Source organism: Lissotriton vulgaris, chromosome 11 (assembly GCF_964263255.1).
Source record: "Lissotriton vulgaris chromosome 11, aLisVul1.2, whole genome shotgun sequence".
NCBI classification, from domain to species: domain Eukaryota; kingdom Metazoa; phylum Chordata; class Amphibia; order Caudata; family Salamandridae; genus Lissotriton; species Lissotriton vulgaris.
Window position 1 is genome coordinate 6,358,869 of NC_141699.1, and position 18,526 is coordinate 6,377,394.

Sequence of the window (18,526 nt, forward strand, 5' to 3'; positions counted from 1 at the left end):
TCCAAATGATCAAGTTAGTATTAACATGACCCTGGTGTCAATAGATAGGTGGGAGGGGGGTGGAGAATCCGCAGAGTTGGGGGGATGGGAGGTGGTCGTGTACAGGGTAGGAATTTACTATTCTGGATTTTTTTTTCCCTAATGGTATGCATTTTTCCTTCCACTGGTTACTCATTTACTTTACGATTAATCATTCAATGAAAGGCTTTCCCAGGAGTAACCATCAGAAAAGGGATGCCCCTTTAGAGTATAAAAAATATCTTGGTGTCCCCCCCAAAAAAGTCGACCAGAGGAGTAATCTTCGCTTCATATAACACGATTGGTAAATACACACAAAAACGTCTGCTTAGCTGCGAGGGAGATGTTTAAAGGAGGACCCATACAGTCAACAAGAAGGGCCACACATCCTTGGTTAACTCAGAGAAAGGGTCCTTGAATAAGCAAAGTCATGTGGACTTCCATTGATTATCTGGCCGTTCTTGACCCCATCGACACCTACGTATAGCTGCCTGAGTATCTCACACTTCCATAAGTGGAAACATCCCTTTGAAGTCTCCCCACTCTCATCTCAATCCCACTTTAGGTCAATGAGATGGAGTAGAAACACAGGATGTGTCTTCTGAGCCAAGTGGAAATCTGTAACCACCTAGGGAAAAGGAGGGTGTAATGCCCAAATACACCCTTTTTGAAGGCACACAATGAATGGTGGATCAACAAACAAGACCTGCATCGCATTAACCTTGTGCGCTGAGGTAACGACTGCAGGGGAAGAAGCAAGAATGGATCGGTTTGAAATGTGAATCAATAGGTTTTATATCAAACTGCAGCTTCTATTCCATACAGAGAAAAGACCCTTGCCAGGCCTTTCACAAACACCATCTGCAAAAAGAACAATTGATGGACAGAATGCAGAACAATGTCATACATTCACCCCAATACAGAGATCTGGGCCTAAATCCATCGTTTTTTTGCACTCCACACCACCCCAGTTCAGACATGGCCATATGCAAATCAGTCTTGACCCTGTGCCCAATGGGAATAGTACAGCCCGAACTACCAGGCCAGGTCCTCCCTGGACCGGAAGAAAAAGTTACTTACCTTTGGTAACAATATATCTGTCAGAAAAATAGGTTAGTTATAGATCCCTACTTTAGAATGACCCCCAGGTGTCAGACTGGATCCGAAAAGTCTTTCGTCAGCAGTACCCATGCACGTCGAAAGGTGGCGTCGGTCGGCTCCGCATTCGTCGTTGACGTCGTGGTCGCCGGGATGACGTCGGGGTAGCTACTTAGACGCCGCCCTCGCGCACTGACGTCAGTTCTGTACAAGACTTTCCACGCCAGAAGCGCAGAGCCGTGCAAGACACTGACCACTGGTGCACCAAACTAGGGCCTAGAAAAGATATCCTTAAGCTTAGAAGTCAGTTCGCAGAACGGGGAGAATGGGTGGGGCAGTAAGGAATCTATAACTAACTAATGTTTCGTACAGATATATCTTTAGCAAAGGTAAGTAACTTGTTCATTTAAAAGAAACTGTTATTTATAGATTCCTTACCTTCGAATAGATACCCCAGCAATACCAACTCCGGAGGTGGGTCTGCGAACCAAGTTCACACCAGAAAGTCCTGGAGAACAGAACGGCCAAAGACGCCGTATCTCCGGACTTGGCTGTCCAGGCAGTAGTGTTTTGTGAACGTGTGCAGCGATGCCCACGTAGCTGCCTGACAGATGTCATTGAGGGGGACTCCACGTCCCAATTTCTTTCGGTCTTTGGATGCTGTACAGAATAGGGGAAAATGAATTTTTGCTGATGCTGTGCAGAATTAGCCAAAAGAAAGAAAATAAGGCGCCATGACGTGGCCTCCGTCATTTGGTCTGCACGTCCATGTGTCACCATGAAAACATGCTCATGCACCTCCACTGGCTCTCAGCACTGGGAAGAATATGGGTCTCGGCTTAACCTACAAGAGCACGGAAGGCTCTGCCCCAAAATACTTACAAATATTTGTTGTACCCCCACACACAATCCTCCACAAGAGAAAACCTCCCAAAGTCACAAAAATCAAGTGCAAAGGAGACAGGCGGGCTGCAGTGCTGGCACGCCGCCCTGGTAATTAATTTTTTGTCTTTGTCCACAGGGAGATAGTCCAGGGAAAGAAGGAACCTGGTGTAACTTGCTGCTAGGATCAAGACAGAACAGCTGAGTAGCCTCTGGGCGGGAAACATCATTTACAACGAAGTCTTTTCCACGCATGACGTTATCAACGATCCACTTACCCCGCAAACGTCTCTTCAACGCGGGTGCCTTCCACGACCGTCTTTACCACGCAAGTGGTATTCATTTTGGTTGTCCTGCTTGTAAGTTCTGCGTGGCCTTGGGGGGTTAAGGGGGTCTCCCCCCCCCATAAAAAAATAAAAAATAAAACGAGCAGGCTACATACATTAAAAAAACGCACTACAGTGTCATTTAAAAGTAAAAGAAAAGAGCCGCACCAAAGACGTGGCGTGAACGTCATAACTGTAGTCCTTTTTTAGTTTTGGTAGACGTGTTTTGACGCATATTTCCATGGTGGATGGAAGTAAGAGCTGCTGAACGTAACGTTTTTAAATGCGATGTTAGAACTTGCGTTCTAAAAAGCTGCGTGGTAAAGCCACTTGCGAAGTAAAATTCGCGTGGTAATGCCATGCGGAGTATTTGTATTCGTGGTAAAGTCATATATTCCTCTGGGCAAAACCTTCCATCTCCCATCCTTTTCACTGTATTGCATATATTTCCTTTGTAAAAACATTGTGGCAAAAGTGCTCAGCAAACAAAATACACAAGAGAAATTTCTGGGAGATATTTGCTAAGGGCTTATGAACCCAGCACAGGCAGCAGAAACGCCGGCCATGAACAAAAGGAAGAAGAAAAGACCAACCCGAGATCCTGGTTCTCCCCAGAATACTTTCTCTACGCAAACCCACAGTTTTAAACCAGTCTGGTCTCCGGTGGCAGAACCCTGAGCAATATTTTAAGGTGAGACTGACTGTAATGGTGCACTTGAACCTTCCTTCCAGAGCACCAGTGCCCACACCATGGGGCTGGTGAGGGTAGATGTTACCGCTTCTCGTAGGGCACCAGTACCCGCAGCGTGGGGCTGGTGAAGATAGACACAAGCACCCCTCCCAGAGCACCAGTGTCCCCACCGTGGGGCTACTGAAGATATACGGGACCGCTCCTTGCAGAGCACCAGTGCCCACACCATGGGGCTGGTGACAGTAGACCTTACGGTGCCCGCACAGTGGCGGTAGTGAGGGTAGAAGTTTCTGGCCCTGGCGGGGCACCAGTGGCCACACTGAGGGGCTGGTGAAGGTAGACACGACCACTCCTCTCAGAGCACCAGTTCCCACACTGTGGTTCTAGTGAGGGTAGAGGTGACTGCCCCTTTCAGAGCCCCGGTACCAACACCGCGGAGCTGGCAAGGATAAATGTGACGGCTCCTCCTAGAGCACCAATGCTCACGTCGTGGGGTTGGTGAAGGTAGGTGTGGCCGCTCTTCCTAGAGCACCAGAACCCACAACGTGGTGCTGATGATGGTAGCTGTGACTGCTCCTTCCTAAACTTCTGTGCCCACACCATGGTGCTGAGAACGTAGAAGTGACTGCTACTCCCAGAGCACTTCTGTGCCCACACCGTGGTGCTAGTGATTGTAGACATGACCGCATCTTGCACAGCACCAGTTCTTACACCACGGAGCTAGTGATAGTGGCACTAGTGCCCACCCCGTGTGCTGGTGATGGTAGACGTGACCGCTCCTCCAAGAGTACCAGTACCCACACCGTGTGCTGGTGATGGTAGACGTAACCACTTTTCCCACAGCATCAGTGCCCACACTGTGGGGCTACTGATGGTAGACATCACTGCCCCTCCTAGAGAACCAGTGCTCACACAGTGGAGCTGGTATACATAGGCAATCCTCCCAGAACACTAGTGCCCACACCATGGGGGGTGGGGTGATGGTAAACGTGATTACTCCTCCCAGAGCGCCAGTACCTGTACTGTGGGGCTGGTGATGGTAGATGTGAACGTTTCTCCAAGAGCACCAGCACCCACATCATGCTGCTGGTGATGGTAGACGTGACTGCTCCTCCCAGAGCGCCAGTACCTACACTATGCTGCTGGTGATGGTGTACGTGACTGTTCCTCCTAGGGCATCAGTATCTGCACCATGCTGCTGGTGAGGGTAGACATGACCGTTCCTCCCAGAGCATCAGTATCCGGCATGCGCTGCTGGTGAAGGTAGACATGACCACTCCTCCTCCCAGAGCATCAAAGTTCACACCCTTGTGATGGAAGAAGTGACCGCTCGTCCCAGAGCTCTGGTGCTCACACTATGGGGCTGGTGATGGTAGACGCGACTGCTCCTCCCACAGTACCAGTGCCCACACTGTGCTGGTGATAATAGACCTGACAGCTCCTTCCAGAACACTAGTGCCACACCACAGGGCTGGTGATGTTAGATGTGACCGCTCCGTCCAAAACACCAATGTCCATGGTCAAGTGCCCGTAGAAGCGACGGCTCCTGCCAGCGCACTAGTGCTCACACTGTGGGGCTGGTGGTTACAGAGGTGGCCACTGACTATCACCTAGCATTATACACAGCATTCGACAAATAGCACCGGTAAAGCTGCTCTAAAACTAACTATGGCTCGCATGCACCTTGATATATACCAGAAACACGAACCGAGAAAGCACTGTGTAAATATTTCGAAAGAGGGTAGCGCCAATTTAAAACACTTGTTGATAATGAGGCATAATGTAAATAGGTCAGTGGGTTACTGCTTTTCTAAGATATGTCCTTTTGTTACTTGCAGTTCATATTAAAATCCTAATATAGAGCAGTGAATTATTAACCCTCATCAAACAACTGCATGCACACTGCAAAGTATAGATTAGAGCATACATTAATGTTGCAAAAAGGGTTCATGTGGGTAGAGATCAATTCTTATTAGTGAAGACATCTCCCAACCATAGTGGTATGTTTTCAATTCTGAATGTGTGCTTCTCCAGACAAAGCCCTCTTAAACTATCCTGCCTAACAGCATAGATAACGTGAATCATTTTGATAGATAGATTACGCTGTTAGAGACACATGTAGCCGTGACTTTTAGATTGATGGTTGTATAAAAGAGAAAAAGAAATTGGGAGAAATATTAAAAACCACTGGAAGGAAACCCCAAAACATCCAATTTAAAGGCACTCAAGCATGTTACAATTGCAATAATTGCAACAATATTATCCCGGGTACTAAGATGACTCATCCAAGGAAAGGTACCACCATCAATCTAAAAGTCACGGCTACATGTGACTCTAAGACCAAGGCCTCTGGTTTTCTTCAGTGAGAGAGCCTCACTGGTGGGCCCACCTGCTGCCAGAGGACATGTGTTGTACTCTAGTGGGCAAGACCTGTGTGATGGTCCAGGGAAGATGGTCCCTGCATGGTGCTCCAGTGAGAGGTGCTCAAGACAAAGACTGTGTGAGCTGGGTCATGTCACAGTTAATGGGACTTGTGTGGTGCTGCGTGCACTCCTTGACTGCACCAAGTCATTGCGAGCTGCTGCAGGGAGCAAGGCACTCGTGATGGTGGCGCGACAGGGCCTGTGCTGTATATGTGAATGAGGCCTGATGGTGCGTCTGTGAGAGTGAAGCCTTGTGAGGTGGTAGAGTGAATAATGCATGTGTTGTACTATGGGGAGAGGGCCCATGCTATGGTACAGTCATGTCAACAGCAAGAGGAATTCTGAGAAAAAAATGGCTGCAGGGAGAGTAGCGTTCACTGGCGCCTCCTGTGCTGTATATATAACAGATGTGTCAAAAAAGTATCCACTGGTGCTGCCTGTGCTGTTTCTGCTACGCTCGCGCGCCGCAGTGCAGTACGCCAATAATTGTACGGCCTACCACTGTCAAATGTTACCAGCCGCCGCCGATGGGACGCCAGTATCCCTAGGGGCGCAGCCTCTCTGCCGCATCCACCGTCGCTCTCGCCCCAGGCTCACCCCAGCACCCCCGCGCCCCATCCCACGGCAAGCACCGGGTCCAGGGTTAAAGACGGCGCCGGTGCTCGGGCGTCAATCCATGGCTGTCCCTTACCACTGCAGCTGGCGCTGACACCCCTGGAAGCCACGTCCATCCTGCGCCTCAGAGGAAGGCATGCGGCGCCGGCGCCCGGGGCGAACAGGAGGCCCGTCAATGCCAAGCCTAGCGCCTCGAGCACCCGCACAGGACATCAATGCGCGCGGGCCCTTGAAGCTGCTGACGGATGATGGCTCTCTTTCACCAAACGGTCTTCAATCCGTGTTTACAGCAGAACAAAGTCTATTTTTAACTGTAGAAGTTTAATAGCGGTTCAAACAAACTTTAAACATGGCATTTTTTAACCGCCTGGAACTGGAAAAGTTACCTTTTGATGACCGCGTTATTTCAGCGCTTCTTTCCTGTCAATCAGCGGATCCTGGAAACTGTCGCCCCAGGTGGAAATACAGGGGGCAGCTCCTAAGAAACTTCGAAATGAAGCAGCTTCTCGCTGGTCTCGCGCATGCGCATCCCTGCGCGCAGACGCCCCAAGTGGGCAGTCACCAGTGTTATAATAAGATGTGAACCCGCGCATCTTAATGTCTGATCTGACCTCAGTGAGTGCACGACCCCGCGAGGCTTCACTGCCCCACAAAAGGCCAGTGGACGACAGCCTCGAGTTAAGCCCCGAGCTGCAATCCTTACCACTCAGACAGCAGCTTCCAAGCTTTCCTGGATGATAGGGGTGTAGAAAGGGAATCCAAGCAGCAGGGCCGGGGTTGGGCATGGGCGGGCTGGGCCCAGGCCCGGGGCGCCAGTATCCCTAGGGGCGCAGCTGTAATCAGCCCTTAATGCACCTCAGCATCATTTCTAGCACCCCCCCCCGGCCCTCCTTCCACCTTCCAAACATCTCTGCTGTCACACCACAATGCCCCATCCGCCTCCACAACAAACACAATGTTCTCTGTCCCCCCTGGGCGCCCTCCCGGTAATTCCGATTTAGGGCCGGCCTTCCAAATCAGAGATGTTTTAGGGCATCGTGGGCTCTCGCCCAATGCCCCCTATTCAGGCTTTTCTGACAATCCCAGACTGCGTCGAGGTTTTAAATAAACAGTTTGTTTATTTTCTTTTTTTTAGCCAGCCCAGACCCATTCCAGCCCCTACCTGATACACAGTGAGGGTTAAACAAAAATACCTATTAGATCCTGGCTAGATTCAGCAAGCGTTTCCCATTTTAAGTGTGTAAGTCCAGCACAATTGTACCAGCTTATGCCTATTTGCCGCCTGTGCTGTGCTGCGCGTACTGTGCAGTAGAGAGTGGCACGGCGCGCTCCAACTGTGAATGCATCCTTCTTTTTTTCGAGTTGCTGCCGGACAGGTGCGACCACAGCCTTGTACCACCGGACTATGAGTACCAGTTTCAAGCAGCAGAGGCCCTGCTGTAAGCAAAAGCCCCCCTCAGCACCGTAGGCCTGAATGATGCCGACAGACAAACGGTACCACACATTGTGGGCACAGGGCTCGGACGGGACACTAGTCTCCCTGCTTTTCTGGCGCAGTCCACCTGAAGACTGCTTTTGCCGAGGTAGGGTCCCAGAATAGGCCACGCGTGTAGGCCTCGCCGCCATCTATGTGGAGCCACTGCTGGGCCAGTGCAATCAGAGCATAGTGGCAACTGACTCAGAATTGCTGTTTCTCGCACAGCAGGGCCTGGAGTGCACAGGACAATAAGGTACTCTTCGTATGTACAACCCCAAAAGATGAGACACCAGTCCACTGCACCATATGCAGCTGGCTTGTTGATGCCGCAGTCTTTCTGCTTCACCTGTGCTGGCCAGCCAGACGGAAACTGCAGAGTTATGCCGAGAAGGGTCAGCGGACTTGATAATTCTCGCCTCGTGCCTACTTTAACCAGGGATCACACTCGGCAACTCTGGGCATTAGCCTGCCTCATCTCTACAACGGCCCCCCACATTCGCCGGGGATGCCTGGTTTCACCTTGGAGATACCCAGTAGGGAACATCTCACAGGGATAGCCAGGACGGGCTCCCCAGCGGTCTACAGCGCCAGGACGCCTCCGGGTAGCAGTGCGCTTTACAAGACACACACATTTACATTTACATTTACAAGGGTGGTGGCCAAGGAAGAGGGTAGTCAATGATCCCAGACTATTTGCCAATGTCTTGATCGAGCTGAAAATGTATAATACATTCAGAGTTGTTGCGAGCAGAGGGCCCCAAATTAGGTTTGGCCCAGAGCCCCCAAATAAGATGTCCCCGGATCCAAGTGAAACAGGTTTGATAGCACCAGGTCTCCACACTTGTAAACTTACTTTTTTAAAAAGATTTCTTTATTGATTTCAAACTTCAAATCATCACAATTATTGGTATGCATACATTTCAGTTTGGTTACAGCAGATACCCATAGCATAACAGTGCACAGAAAATCAGTCAATCATGTCAGGTGAGTGTCTATTGTTTCCTGACATTTCCATCTCTACGGTTTGGGAGATTCATAAGTCCCCTCTAAGCGCATTCCACCCGCTCCATTTTTTATCCCATTTCTTAGAACATCCCCTAGATTTACACACTTCTTTTTCTGCAATAATACACTTATCGAGTTCAGCCGCCCAAACCTTAGCCGATGGTCTTTCCGCTACCCCATTTCATTGCAATTGCTCTTTTCACTAAAGTGTATCCCAGAGTAGCTAGTTGCTGTTCCACTTCCATGAGATCAGTTTCTTCCCAGATGTTAAGAAGCCCCAGCGGTGGTGTCCGAGTTATCCGTTTCCCTATTGCGTCCTGCATTTGTGCCGTCACCGCCTCCCCTATGGGTCGTATTTGTGGACAGTCACGTATAGTGTGATAGAAGGTTGCCTCCTGATGACAACCGCGCAAACATAGCGCATCCTGTCTAATTCCCATTTTCGCTAAAGTAACCCCGATAAGGTACGCTCTAGGTAGGATTTTTAATTGGATAAGTCTAAAACGAAGAGTAATAGCTGCTTCCTTTGGGAACATCAGTGCTGTTTGCCAGTCATCGTCGCGATGTGTCTGATATTGGCTTGCTACCTATTTCGGAGAGTGTGCGTAATTAAAGTTACTTTTAAAATGCAATTTTGTGAACACTGAAAAACCGTAAACGTACACAAACATGGAAGTTTACCTTTGTGAATCAGGCCAATGTCAGTTTCTCCCTCAACCTCATGTGATAAAGAACTGCAGATCAATAGAGAGATCTTCAAAGTGATCCGATGCTCACCCAAGGTTAATCTAACTCTCAACAGGCGGAGGATACACGGCCATATTTACTGAGACCTTTGTTAGATGCAGATCTGCGATCTGTGCAAGACGCAGTGTATTTACTGAACCAATGAAAGGCCAATTCAATGGCCTTGACCTCACCAGGACCTCGGACGGCCTTGGGAGCTGACAAAGGCATTTGCAACCACAACAGGAAGATAAGTTGGAACAAAATCAAGAATCTTCGCTGAAAGATATGATCTGGAATCATCATCAGGGGTGCCATGGTAAGGCATTTATCCCAGTTAGGCGTGTCCCAGGGTAGGAAGTTCGTCCGGGTGCTAGGCCAGATCAAGGCGCCTAGAGATCCTTCCATGTGTTTCAGTTTTAATTTGCGCTCTGGACTGCTAGGAGGCACCAAAGATCTCCATCCATTTGAGGAGGATCTTGATTGTGTTGTCTAGAAGTCAAACAGAAAGCCAAGGCCCTCATATCGAACGCAATTCTGCAGTTGGTAAGGCTCCGATTCATATAATCAGAGCCTTCTGACCGCAAAATGGCATTTTTACACTCCGCAAAGACAAATAGCGATTCAGTAAGATGTTACAGAATCTTACCAAATCACGACTTTAGTTTGGTAATAAATAACGATTCGAATTTTGAAGGTACGTATAAGGACGTCCCTTTCAGATAGTGAATCTTTAAGGTATTTATTAATGCATTTATTTATTAATGCTTTGCAGTCTGTGAGACCACTGCCTGCTCATAAAAAAGGGTTGTGCATTTTTTTTAACAAATCCCATTTTCCTCTGAGAAAAACTATCTGGATTTTAAAAAAAAAATCAGTATTTAAAAGTAATCACAGAGATAGTGGTCAGCTTATCAGGCCACTGTATCTGTGAATGCAGCCAATCGGAGTGGATCACTATGTACAACCTATCTCATGCATATAAATGAGGTAGGCCATATTTCGACCCACTATGATTCTGTGTTTGGAGAAGAGTTGGCATAAAGGCTAGGGCGGTCGACCTTGAATCTGGGAACTGGGTTCGAGTCTCGGCAATGACGCTGAACATCCTGTGATCCTGCACAAATCACTTAATCTCCCCGTGCCTAACAACAAAATGAATGTGTCCTCATGTAATGCAACCGGTGCTATGTAAAGTGCTCGGATACCAGACTCGGGTCAAGTTCGCGCTATATAAAACTCTGCAAAATAAAAAAATAAAATAAACCGACCTATTAGTACATGGGTCGGTGTGCAAAATAAAATTGCATTCAGTAAAAGTCGATGTGCTTTTACTAAATCCACTTCTGTACATTCCTGTTAAGGAATCGCAATATTAAGAATCCTTAAATTCTACTACTGATATTTGTGCTACTACTCCTGGTTCTACTACTTCTTTCAAACTACTAGAATTTCAACACCAGTAAATCAATAACTATCATTCAACTCAGGAAGATTCCCAGTTCACCTGTCATACTGTGTCTTGCCATCTTTAGTCTAAGTTTTTATACAAAGTGTTTGGAGAAGCCAACTCTTCGATTAAGTAACTCAAAGCGTAGGGTACTCTATAAAAATGACAAAGCACAGTGTACTCAATGAATTTCAACTCGCTGAGTTCACCCAATACTCTCTAGCAGCGTACAACAGCCCGTAGAGTTTGGATGGCCACCAGTGTCAGGGTGAAGAAGACATTCCGACCACGGGCGTAGCTTCAGTGGGGTGTTTGGGGTGCTCACCAACCTAATAAATTATAATTTAATAAATAGTTGGGTACAAGAGCTCTCAGTCGGGCATTGCAAGAGGTATGCTCGATTTCATCTTAAATTTATAAATACTTTCTCAGATAAAAACACACACACTCACTTTCATCTATATTTTGAAGGTCTTAAAACATAGTTATTTAAAAAAAACACTGGGCCTGATGTATCAAAGGTTTTAACCCATTTTGTGCCTATGGGAAAATGTGTTTGTACATTATGGCACACTGTGTTTGAAGTACTCCTTACAATCGGCACTCCGTTCCCTTTCCACTGGCCCTTAAGCCCCCCTCATGCGCTGTTTCTTATACAATGACAAACATGATATGTTATAGTGACTGTGGGAAAATCTATAGCTCACTCCCCCATCCCCCCCCAAGTCTTAACAACCAAGATAGGTCTCTGATTCAGACAGCCTGAGAGACTACTCAAGGACTTCGCCGGGCCCAAACTTGGAGATGCAGCTCCAGCAAACTCTCTAATCTTGCACCACGACTGGCCAAGCTCTCCTTCAGCCTTGTTCAGTCCTGGAAGGGTCCACCAGGTGCTGAACCGCCCTGCGGCCGCCTAAGCGCCTCAATAAGTTTGAGTACCTCCAGTTCCCACGCCTTCTGTTCACCATGCCCGCCTGCCAGCTTTCCAGCCTTCACTGTGGTTTTGCTTTCTGTGCTGTAGACCTGACTGCACCTCTCGCCCCTCGCTGCCTTCCATTTGACTCCGGTACTGCGGAGGACACCAGACTGCACAACCCACCTTGGAGCACCCCAACAACCACCATCAACATGAGCTCCTGGGAAGGGAATCGAGTATATGGGGGTCCCCCATGTGAGGATGTAGATAGTTAAGCCCCCTATTGCCCTAAACTTTACTTCCTTGCAGGGGGAGACCATGTATCCTACTGGTTTATTTCACACCTGATGGCAATGATTTGTCCTATTTGTAACGTTATGTTGGTTTGTTCCACATGTCTGACCTGTCCCAGGCACCGTCTTCTCTTTCAGGTGTCTCTGACCTCAGTCATCCCATCGCTCTGTTGACAGTACTGGTAGGGAGGTGCCACTGCCCGATGCACATGATACCTGGGCGAGGAACAACGCAGAACACCCCCATCTCTGGTGGCATAAGGCTTTCTGTTCCTTTCTCCAAGACTGAGTACGCCTGTTCTGCCTCTCTCTGATGGGGTCCAAACTACCCCTGTAGGACAGCCTGGAGGAGGCCTTTGTTTGTTCCCAAGTGCCCCAAAACTACAAATATATACTTCATTAGCCTTCACTCTCCTGTGGTATGAGATAACAAACATTGGCATAGCCAATAGGTCTCGCCTTTGGGACCTTATAAGTGTTTAGCCATGCAACAGTTGATGTTGTTGCACCAAGGATATTGTGCTCGATAACTAAACACTTATAAGGTCCCAAAGGAGAAGTGTGGCTCAATGATTAGAGCGGCAGACCCTGATGCAGAGGTCTAGCCTGGGACCAGGGTTCAATTCTCCGCCTCGGCGGGTCTTGGGCTCAAAAAATTCCACGGACCTGATAATTCTTGCCTCGGTGCCTATTCCATTCATGGAGTCCCACTCTGCAACTCTGGGCAATAGCTTGCTTAATCTCACAACGGCCCCCACAACGCTAAGGATGCCTGGCCTCCACCTTGGGGGTGCCCAGGAGTGGACGCCTCACAGGGAAAGCCAGGATGGGTTCCACAGCGGTATTCGTACAAGTGCCTTGAGACCCTTGCGGGTGAGTAGTGCGCTATACAAGTATCAATTTACAATTTACAAAGGCGAGACCTATTGGCTATGCCAATGCTTGTTACCCATGTCACCGAACCAACTGGCACACACAACCTCTACTTGTGAAAAACACCTTACATCGACTCCATCTTTCCCAGGGCGGGAGAGAGCAGGCCTGACTTGAAAAAGGGGGGGTGGTTCAGAGATCCCCCTGGCGGATGTTTTTCTCCTTTCAGGTGGCACACTTGAGAAGGGGGGTGGGGGTGGGGGTGGACTAACTGTTTGCCTCTAACTTGTGGTCCACACTCAGTGTGCCTCTTCCCAGCCTCCTTCCCTCTGTGCCTGCGCCCATAATAGAAGAGCAAAGGGTGTCCTCATCTGTAAAGCGTAACGGTCCATGCCAAGGGAATGCACTCATAAGTTAGCAATGGTGCTATGTGTGTGCCGGTACTATCTGAATGACAAAACAGGGCAAACAAGCACCTTCTGTAATACTACTGTGCCCCGGGGGAGAAGAAAATGGGTGCACACTTTGATTAAGCTCACTGGCCTCTGTATGTAAAATGGCCCTAGGCACTGTGGTTATCTCAACTTGGTGGTAACAGAAAGTGCTGATTATCTTGCCAGTTGTGTGTCAAGTATTACCACTTTAAGTAAACAAGTACTCTCAGCCTTGGATTAAGCCTGCCCTAGGGATGGGGAGCACAAAGCCTTGCTGACTCTGTGTGATAGCTTCAAAAAAGCAACTAGACACAGGCATTCAGAGGAAGTGCTGCAAGAACTGCACAGGCGCTGCCCGCGACATTAACCCAAAAAGTTCAAATAATATCGGGCTGACCACAGCAAATCGTGTCACAGTTTAGTGTGTCAACACTGGGACAAATGCAGCGGTGCCAGTCCATTTTATTTGTATATGTCTCCATTCGGAGTAGAATGTTGCAGGGTATGGGGATTGATGTCACTCTCCAGCACAACAGGGCTGCAACTGCCTCACTTCCTGGGCAATTTGTAATTATTTTTGACTGAGTTTTTTCCTATTTGGGAAGAGTACATGAGTACTCGGCAAAGTAGCGGGCATATTAATTCCCTAAACTACTTCACAGTGCGCCAAGCCTTTGCCCAGAGATTACAGCGACCTTTTCAGCAAGCCAATCACACCAATGTTTTACTTGTATTGTAGACCAAAGTTTCTCTGGAGTAGATGCTTTACCCCTAAACTATTATTACATTAATTCAGCTAGTAACTAATTTAGTAAAATCAGAACAGCTTTACTTTTTCCTTGTTCCTAATTCTTTTAGGGGTACAGTTTGTAAAAAAAAAGAACCCATGGGTAACGGCAGGCAGCAGACTGGTTTTCATTGCCGTGTTCCTACTCATCATACACAGCCCTTCGTCACTAGCAACCCATGACCTCCCCCCTCCCCAGTTCGCGCGTGGTGCCACTTCCGTTACCCCCACCCCACAAAAAAAAGCTGGTTTGAGAAATACCGGAGTAAATTGTTGTTTACTTCATTTTTCTAGTACTGCCCATAACCGGAACAAGTGAATGAAAATGAATAAAGTATAATAGACCGCAGCTAGTGAATCTCCTAAAACTTAAAGCCTAAAATGAAAGAGTTTATTTAGCAGTAGTAGCAGCTCTACGATACAGGTGTTCATATAAAGCATAATACAGCTTTGCTTAACCCCTTCGATGCTGATGACGAGCTGAGCTCGTCATGTAACGCGGTTATTCGAAAACAGCCGCACAGCGCAAAAATAACCGCAGCAGCGATGCGGTTAAAACTAATAGTATGTGAAGAGGGTGCATGTCTTAAGGAGGAGTGACTACGTTTGTAAACACTGCTGTCTTCCGAACACAGCGAAATGGCGCATACAATGAATTAGCAGAACCATAGAGGTCAATCACAAATTCAATTGCCTGGATTTAGAGGGGGTGGGGGATGCACTCATCGGTGTTTGAAAGAGCATAACCAAATCTTGCCTGGATTTAGAAGGGGGGGGTGCACTTATTGGTGTTAAAAGAGAGCAAAAACAATCATCACGCTGCTGCCCTGCACATGCTTAATGCGGAATACTGGTCTGAAAAGTGACTCCAGACCGAATATGGCTAACAGAATGTCCAGCACACAACTGCATCCTCTTCACTCTGTTTTGAAACAGAAGAAACACGAATTGGCGGCACTAGATGTTCTCATTAGAAAAGTGGGCCGATGAACACTTGTAAACACGAGTAAACAAATCGAAAAAAATGGCGGGCCACTTTTTTCTATTTGTTTACTTTTGCTACAATCGCGGCACCCGCGCTTTACTTTAACCATGTTAAAGGTAAAGCGCGGGTGCCGGGATTGCTGCTAAAGTAAAGAAATAGAAAAATAAATCTATTTCTTTACTTTTTCAACAATTGCAGCACAAGCGCTTAAAACCATGTTAAAGTAAAGCGCGGTTGCCGCAATTGTAGCAAAAGTAAAGAAATAGATTTTTTTCTATTTGTTTACTTTTTCAACAATCGCGGCACCCGCGCTTTACCTTTAACCATATTAAAGTAAAGCGGGGTGCCGCGATTGTAGCAAAAGTAAACAAATAGAAAGCATCTATTTCTTTACGTTTTCAACAATCGCGGCACCCACACTTTAGCTTAACATGGCTGAAGGTAAAGAGCGTGTGCCCCCAAAGTGAAAATAAAATAAATAAATAATAATAAGCATTACAGAGTAAAACAAGTGGCAGTAAAAGTGAAAGAAGCTGCAGTGTCCCGCGAGTGGTGCGCACGAGCTTGGGAGAGCAGACTGCTAATTTTCAAGCACTGTACTCGTGCTTGTGGCGCGCCGCTGCTCGCTCTCGCAAAGTGTGTGCTTGAAAATGAGCAGAGCGACGGCTAAAGGCCCTCCTAAGCAGCACATGCGCGTTGCCTAGGCAAGAACTAAAAATAATATAATATCATTTTGCTTTTTATAAAGTGCTTAAAACTGCAAAGCTGAGGTTTCTAAGCTCTGCAAATAACAGCAGTTATTATTAAATAATTCATGACACTCCATTCACTGACCTTAAACGGATGTAAGGCTGAGACAGCATTGCCCAAATTCATAACTATGACCTGCAGATCACTGCACACATCAGCGGTGATAGTTTAACTCCTCTTGTAACTCTATCTCATTCCATTGTTGTCACCCATCTCTTACCTCAACTTACTGGACACAACACCACATGAACAGGTCCCGTAGTCTTACCTCAATGTTGTCCTCCCCGTGGCGCTCAATGGACTCCTCTTCTGACAGTCCCACACATCCATATTCCAGAGGGGTGAAGACAGTGGTAGGCACCTAAACAGCCCCAGCAGATGAAAGCAGGTATTAGTCTTGGCCAACAGAAGTACTCATTTTTTTTATTTATAAAGTTTTATATAGAACAAACTGGACCAGTGAGGGTATCACAGCGCTTTACAGATGGTCGGAACATAAAGGAAAACAAGAATACAATCGACAGCATAATCATGAGAAGTAAAAACAGTGTAGGGTCACAGATTGAGGAAGGTAAAATCTCTAGGACAAGTCGACCGGACACTGAACATGGTCCGACAGTCTAACAGTATTCTTGGGAGTAGTAGATCAAAGGTTAAGGTGATCAGGAAAGAAAAGAAAACGAGCAATAACATAATCAAGTGTAGTACAAACTGTCGAGTGTAGTACAAACTGTCGAAGTTCTCACATTGAGGAAAATAATATTTCTAGGACAGCTCAACTGGATAATGGGCAAGGTCAGACAGACAAGTAGTAGTCATGGGTGTAGATCATGAATCAAACTGAATGCTCTTGTGAAGGAATTTGTTCATAAGTAGTAATTGTACTTTTTAAAAAGATGCAGTTGAGGGCATCAGTCTTATTTCGGGTAGTAGGGAATTCCAAATTCTAGGGGCCATACCCGAGAAGGCTCTGTTGCAAGTATTCCTTTTATGGAATTTCTGTGGTTTCAGTACCAGGGTGCTGTTGCTTCTAGAGGGTCTGCATCCACCAGAAAATTCTAGATTTTGAGCCAAGTACCCAGGGGTGTTCTAATGGAGTGCTTTGGGTGTCAAGCAGGCAATTTGTAACTGTATCCTTGCCTCATAAGGGAGCCATTTTAGGGTTTTCAGATCCGGGGTGATGCGATTTTCAAGTAAGTCAAGAAGACCCATAGTAAACGGTATTGAAGGCAGATGATAAGTCTAGGAGGATTAGAAGGCAGAAATTGTTCTGATCCAACATCTTTAGCATGTCGTCCACTATGTACACGAGTGCTGATTCAGTGCTGTGGCCTTGAAGGAAGTCGTGTTGGAATTTGTCAAGAAGTTGGAAATGTTCAATATGGATGAAAGTTGGAACTGGACGCATTTTTCAGTGAGCTTAGCTAACACTGGAATGTTGGAAATAGGGCCTGAGTTGTTTGGGTCGGAGTGATCTCTAGTAGGTTTTTTCAGAATAGTAATTATCCCACCTACTTTTAAGGAGTCTGGGATAGAGCCCTGCTGACGTGAGGCCTTTACAATATTGTTTCAAAGTGGGAGTAAAGAGAATGTGACCTCCTTGAAGATAAATGAGGGTAACGGGTTGATGAAATGGTTTGCGGGTTTAAGTGCTGTGAGGATGATGAGAATGTCATTTTCGCTGAGGGTTTTGCCTGTATTCCAGGAGGCATTGCTTTTGGGAGTATGCCCTGAGGGACAGTTGTCTCAGCAACTCGTAAGGAAGTGGGGAGAGGGGGGTGTCGGCGCCTGACTGGCGGGATAGCCGGAAGGAGTTCCCTTGCTGTCCGCAAGTCCTTTTCGATTGTTCCTGTCTTTCCCAGGAAGGAGGCAAATTCCTCCCAGTTTGGCACTAGATGGGACCCAGTTATTGCTGAGTTAGGTTGATTGTTTGATTGTTGTTTGACTAGTTCCAAGAGTTTTTTAGGTCTGTTTTTTGCTTGGGCTAGCTGGGATCTAAAGAAATTCGCTTTCGAGCTTCTTATGCATTTATGGTGTTGTTTCTCAGTACAGTACAAGTGGTATAGGGGGCAAACACAAGGCGCTAAGTAGGGTAGGTCCTGCTAGGTCTCAGATCCAGCAGTAATGTAAAAAGGACTATGAAATGGGGAATTACCAGGCCTTACATTCATATCCTTAACTCTGTAGCATAAACACTGATCGATTTGTAAACAAGGGGTGTACACTCAAGGTAATCCATGTAGCTTTTCATATTTTTTACTTCAACTTTCCCTACGAGCAGTGCATTTTCCTCATGTTGCATTTCTGTAGTTTTGTATGCAAAATACAACTCTTGTATGGTGCATTCTGTGAACTGAGTAGCTTCTATCTGTCCTGGTGAGTTCAGGCAGTAGGTGGGTGTGTTTGAGGGGGCACAAGTGAGAGCTCTAAAGCTGAGCTTGAAGGTAAAGGACCTGTCTGCATAGATCACATGTTGGACAGGCCACATGAAGGGCCGCTCTCCCCCCAGCCCGACCAGGCCCGAGCCCGGTCACGCAAGTGCCACACACCCCCACTGCACGTCCTCCGTCCCCTCAGGAACCTCGGCCCTCGAACATATCGACCTCGTGGGCCCGATCCACTGCTGGCCCGCGCGCCCATCCTGGGCGCCATCTTGGACACTCCACCACGAGGCCGCCTGGCCCCCGATCGACCTCAACCCTGGGCCTAGCCAGGCCCCAGACATCCCGGCACCACCATCCACCCCGGAGGTGAGCGGGCTACTTGGCAAGTCAATG

At 47.4% G+C, this 18,526-nt stretch overlaps 1 protein-coding gene across 1 annotated transcript in view; it reads right to left on the bottom strand.

The window, feature by feature from the left end:
• Positions 1-18,526, bottom strand: part of TXNRD2 (thioredoxin reductase 2) — a 342,307-nt gene that overhangs the window by 35,417 nt on the left and 288,364 nt on the right. Inside the window, exon 11 of the mRNA XM_086942637.1 lies at positions 16,018-16,110. Coding sequence (XP_086798763.1) covers positions 16,018-16,110 — 93 coding nt within the window. The remainder of the gene's footprint in view (positions 1-16,017; positions 16,111-18,526) is intronic.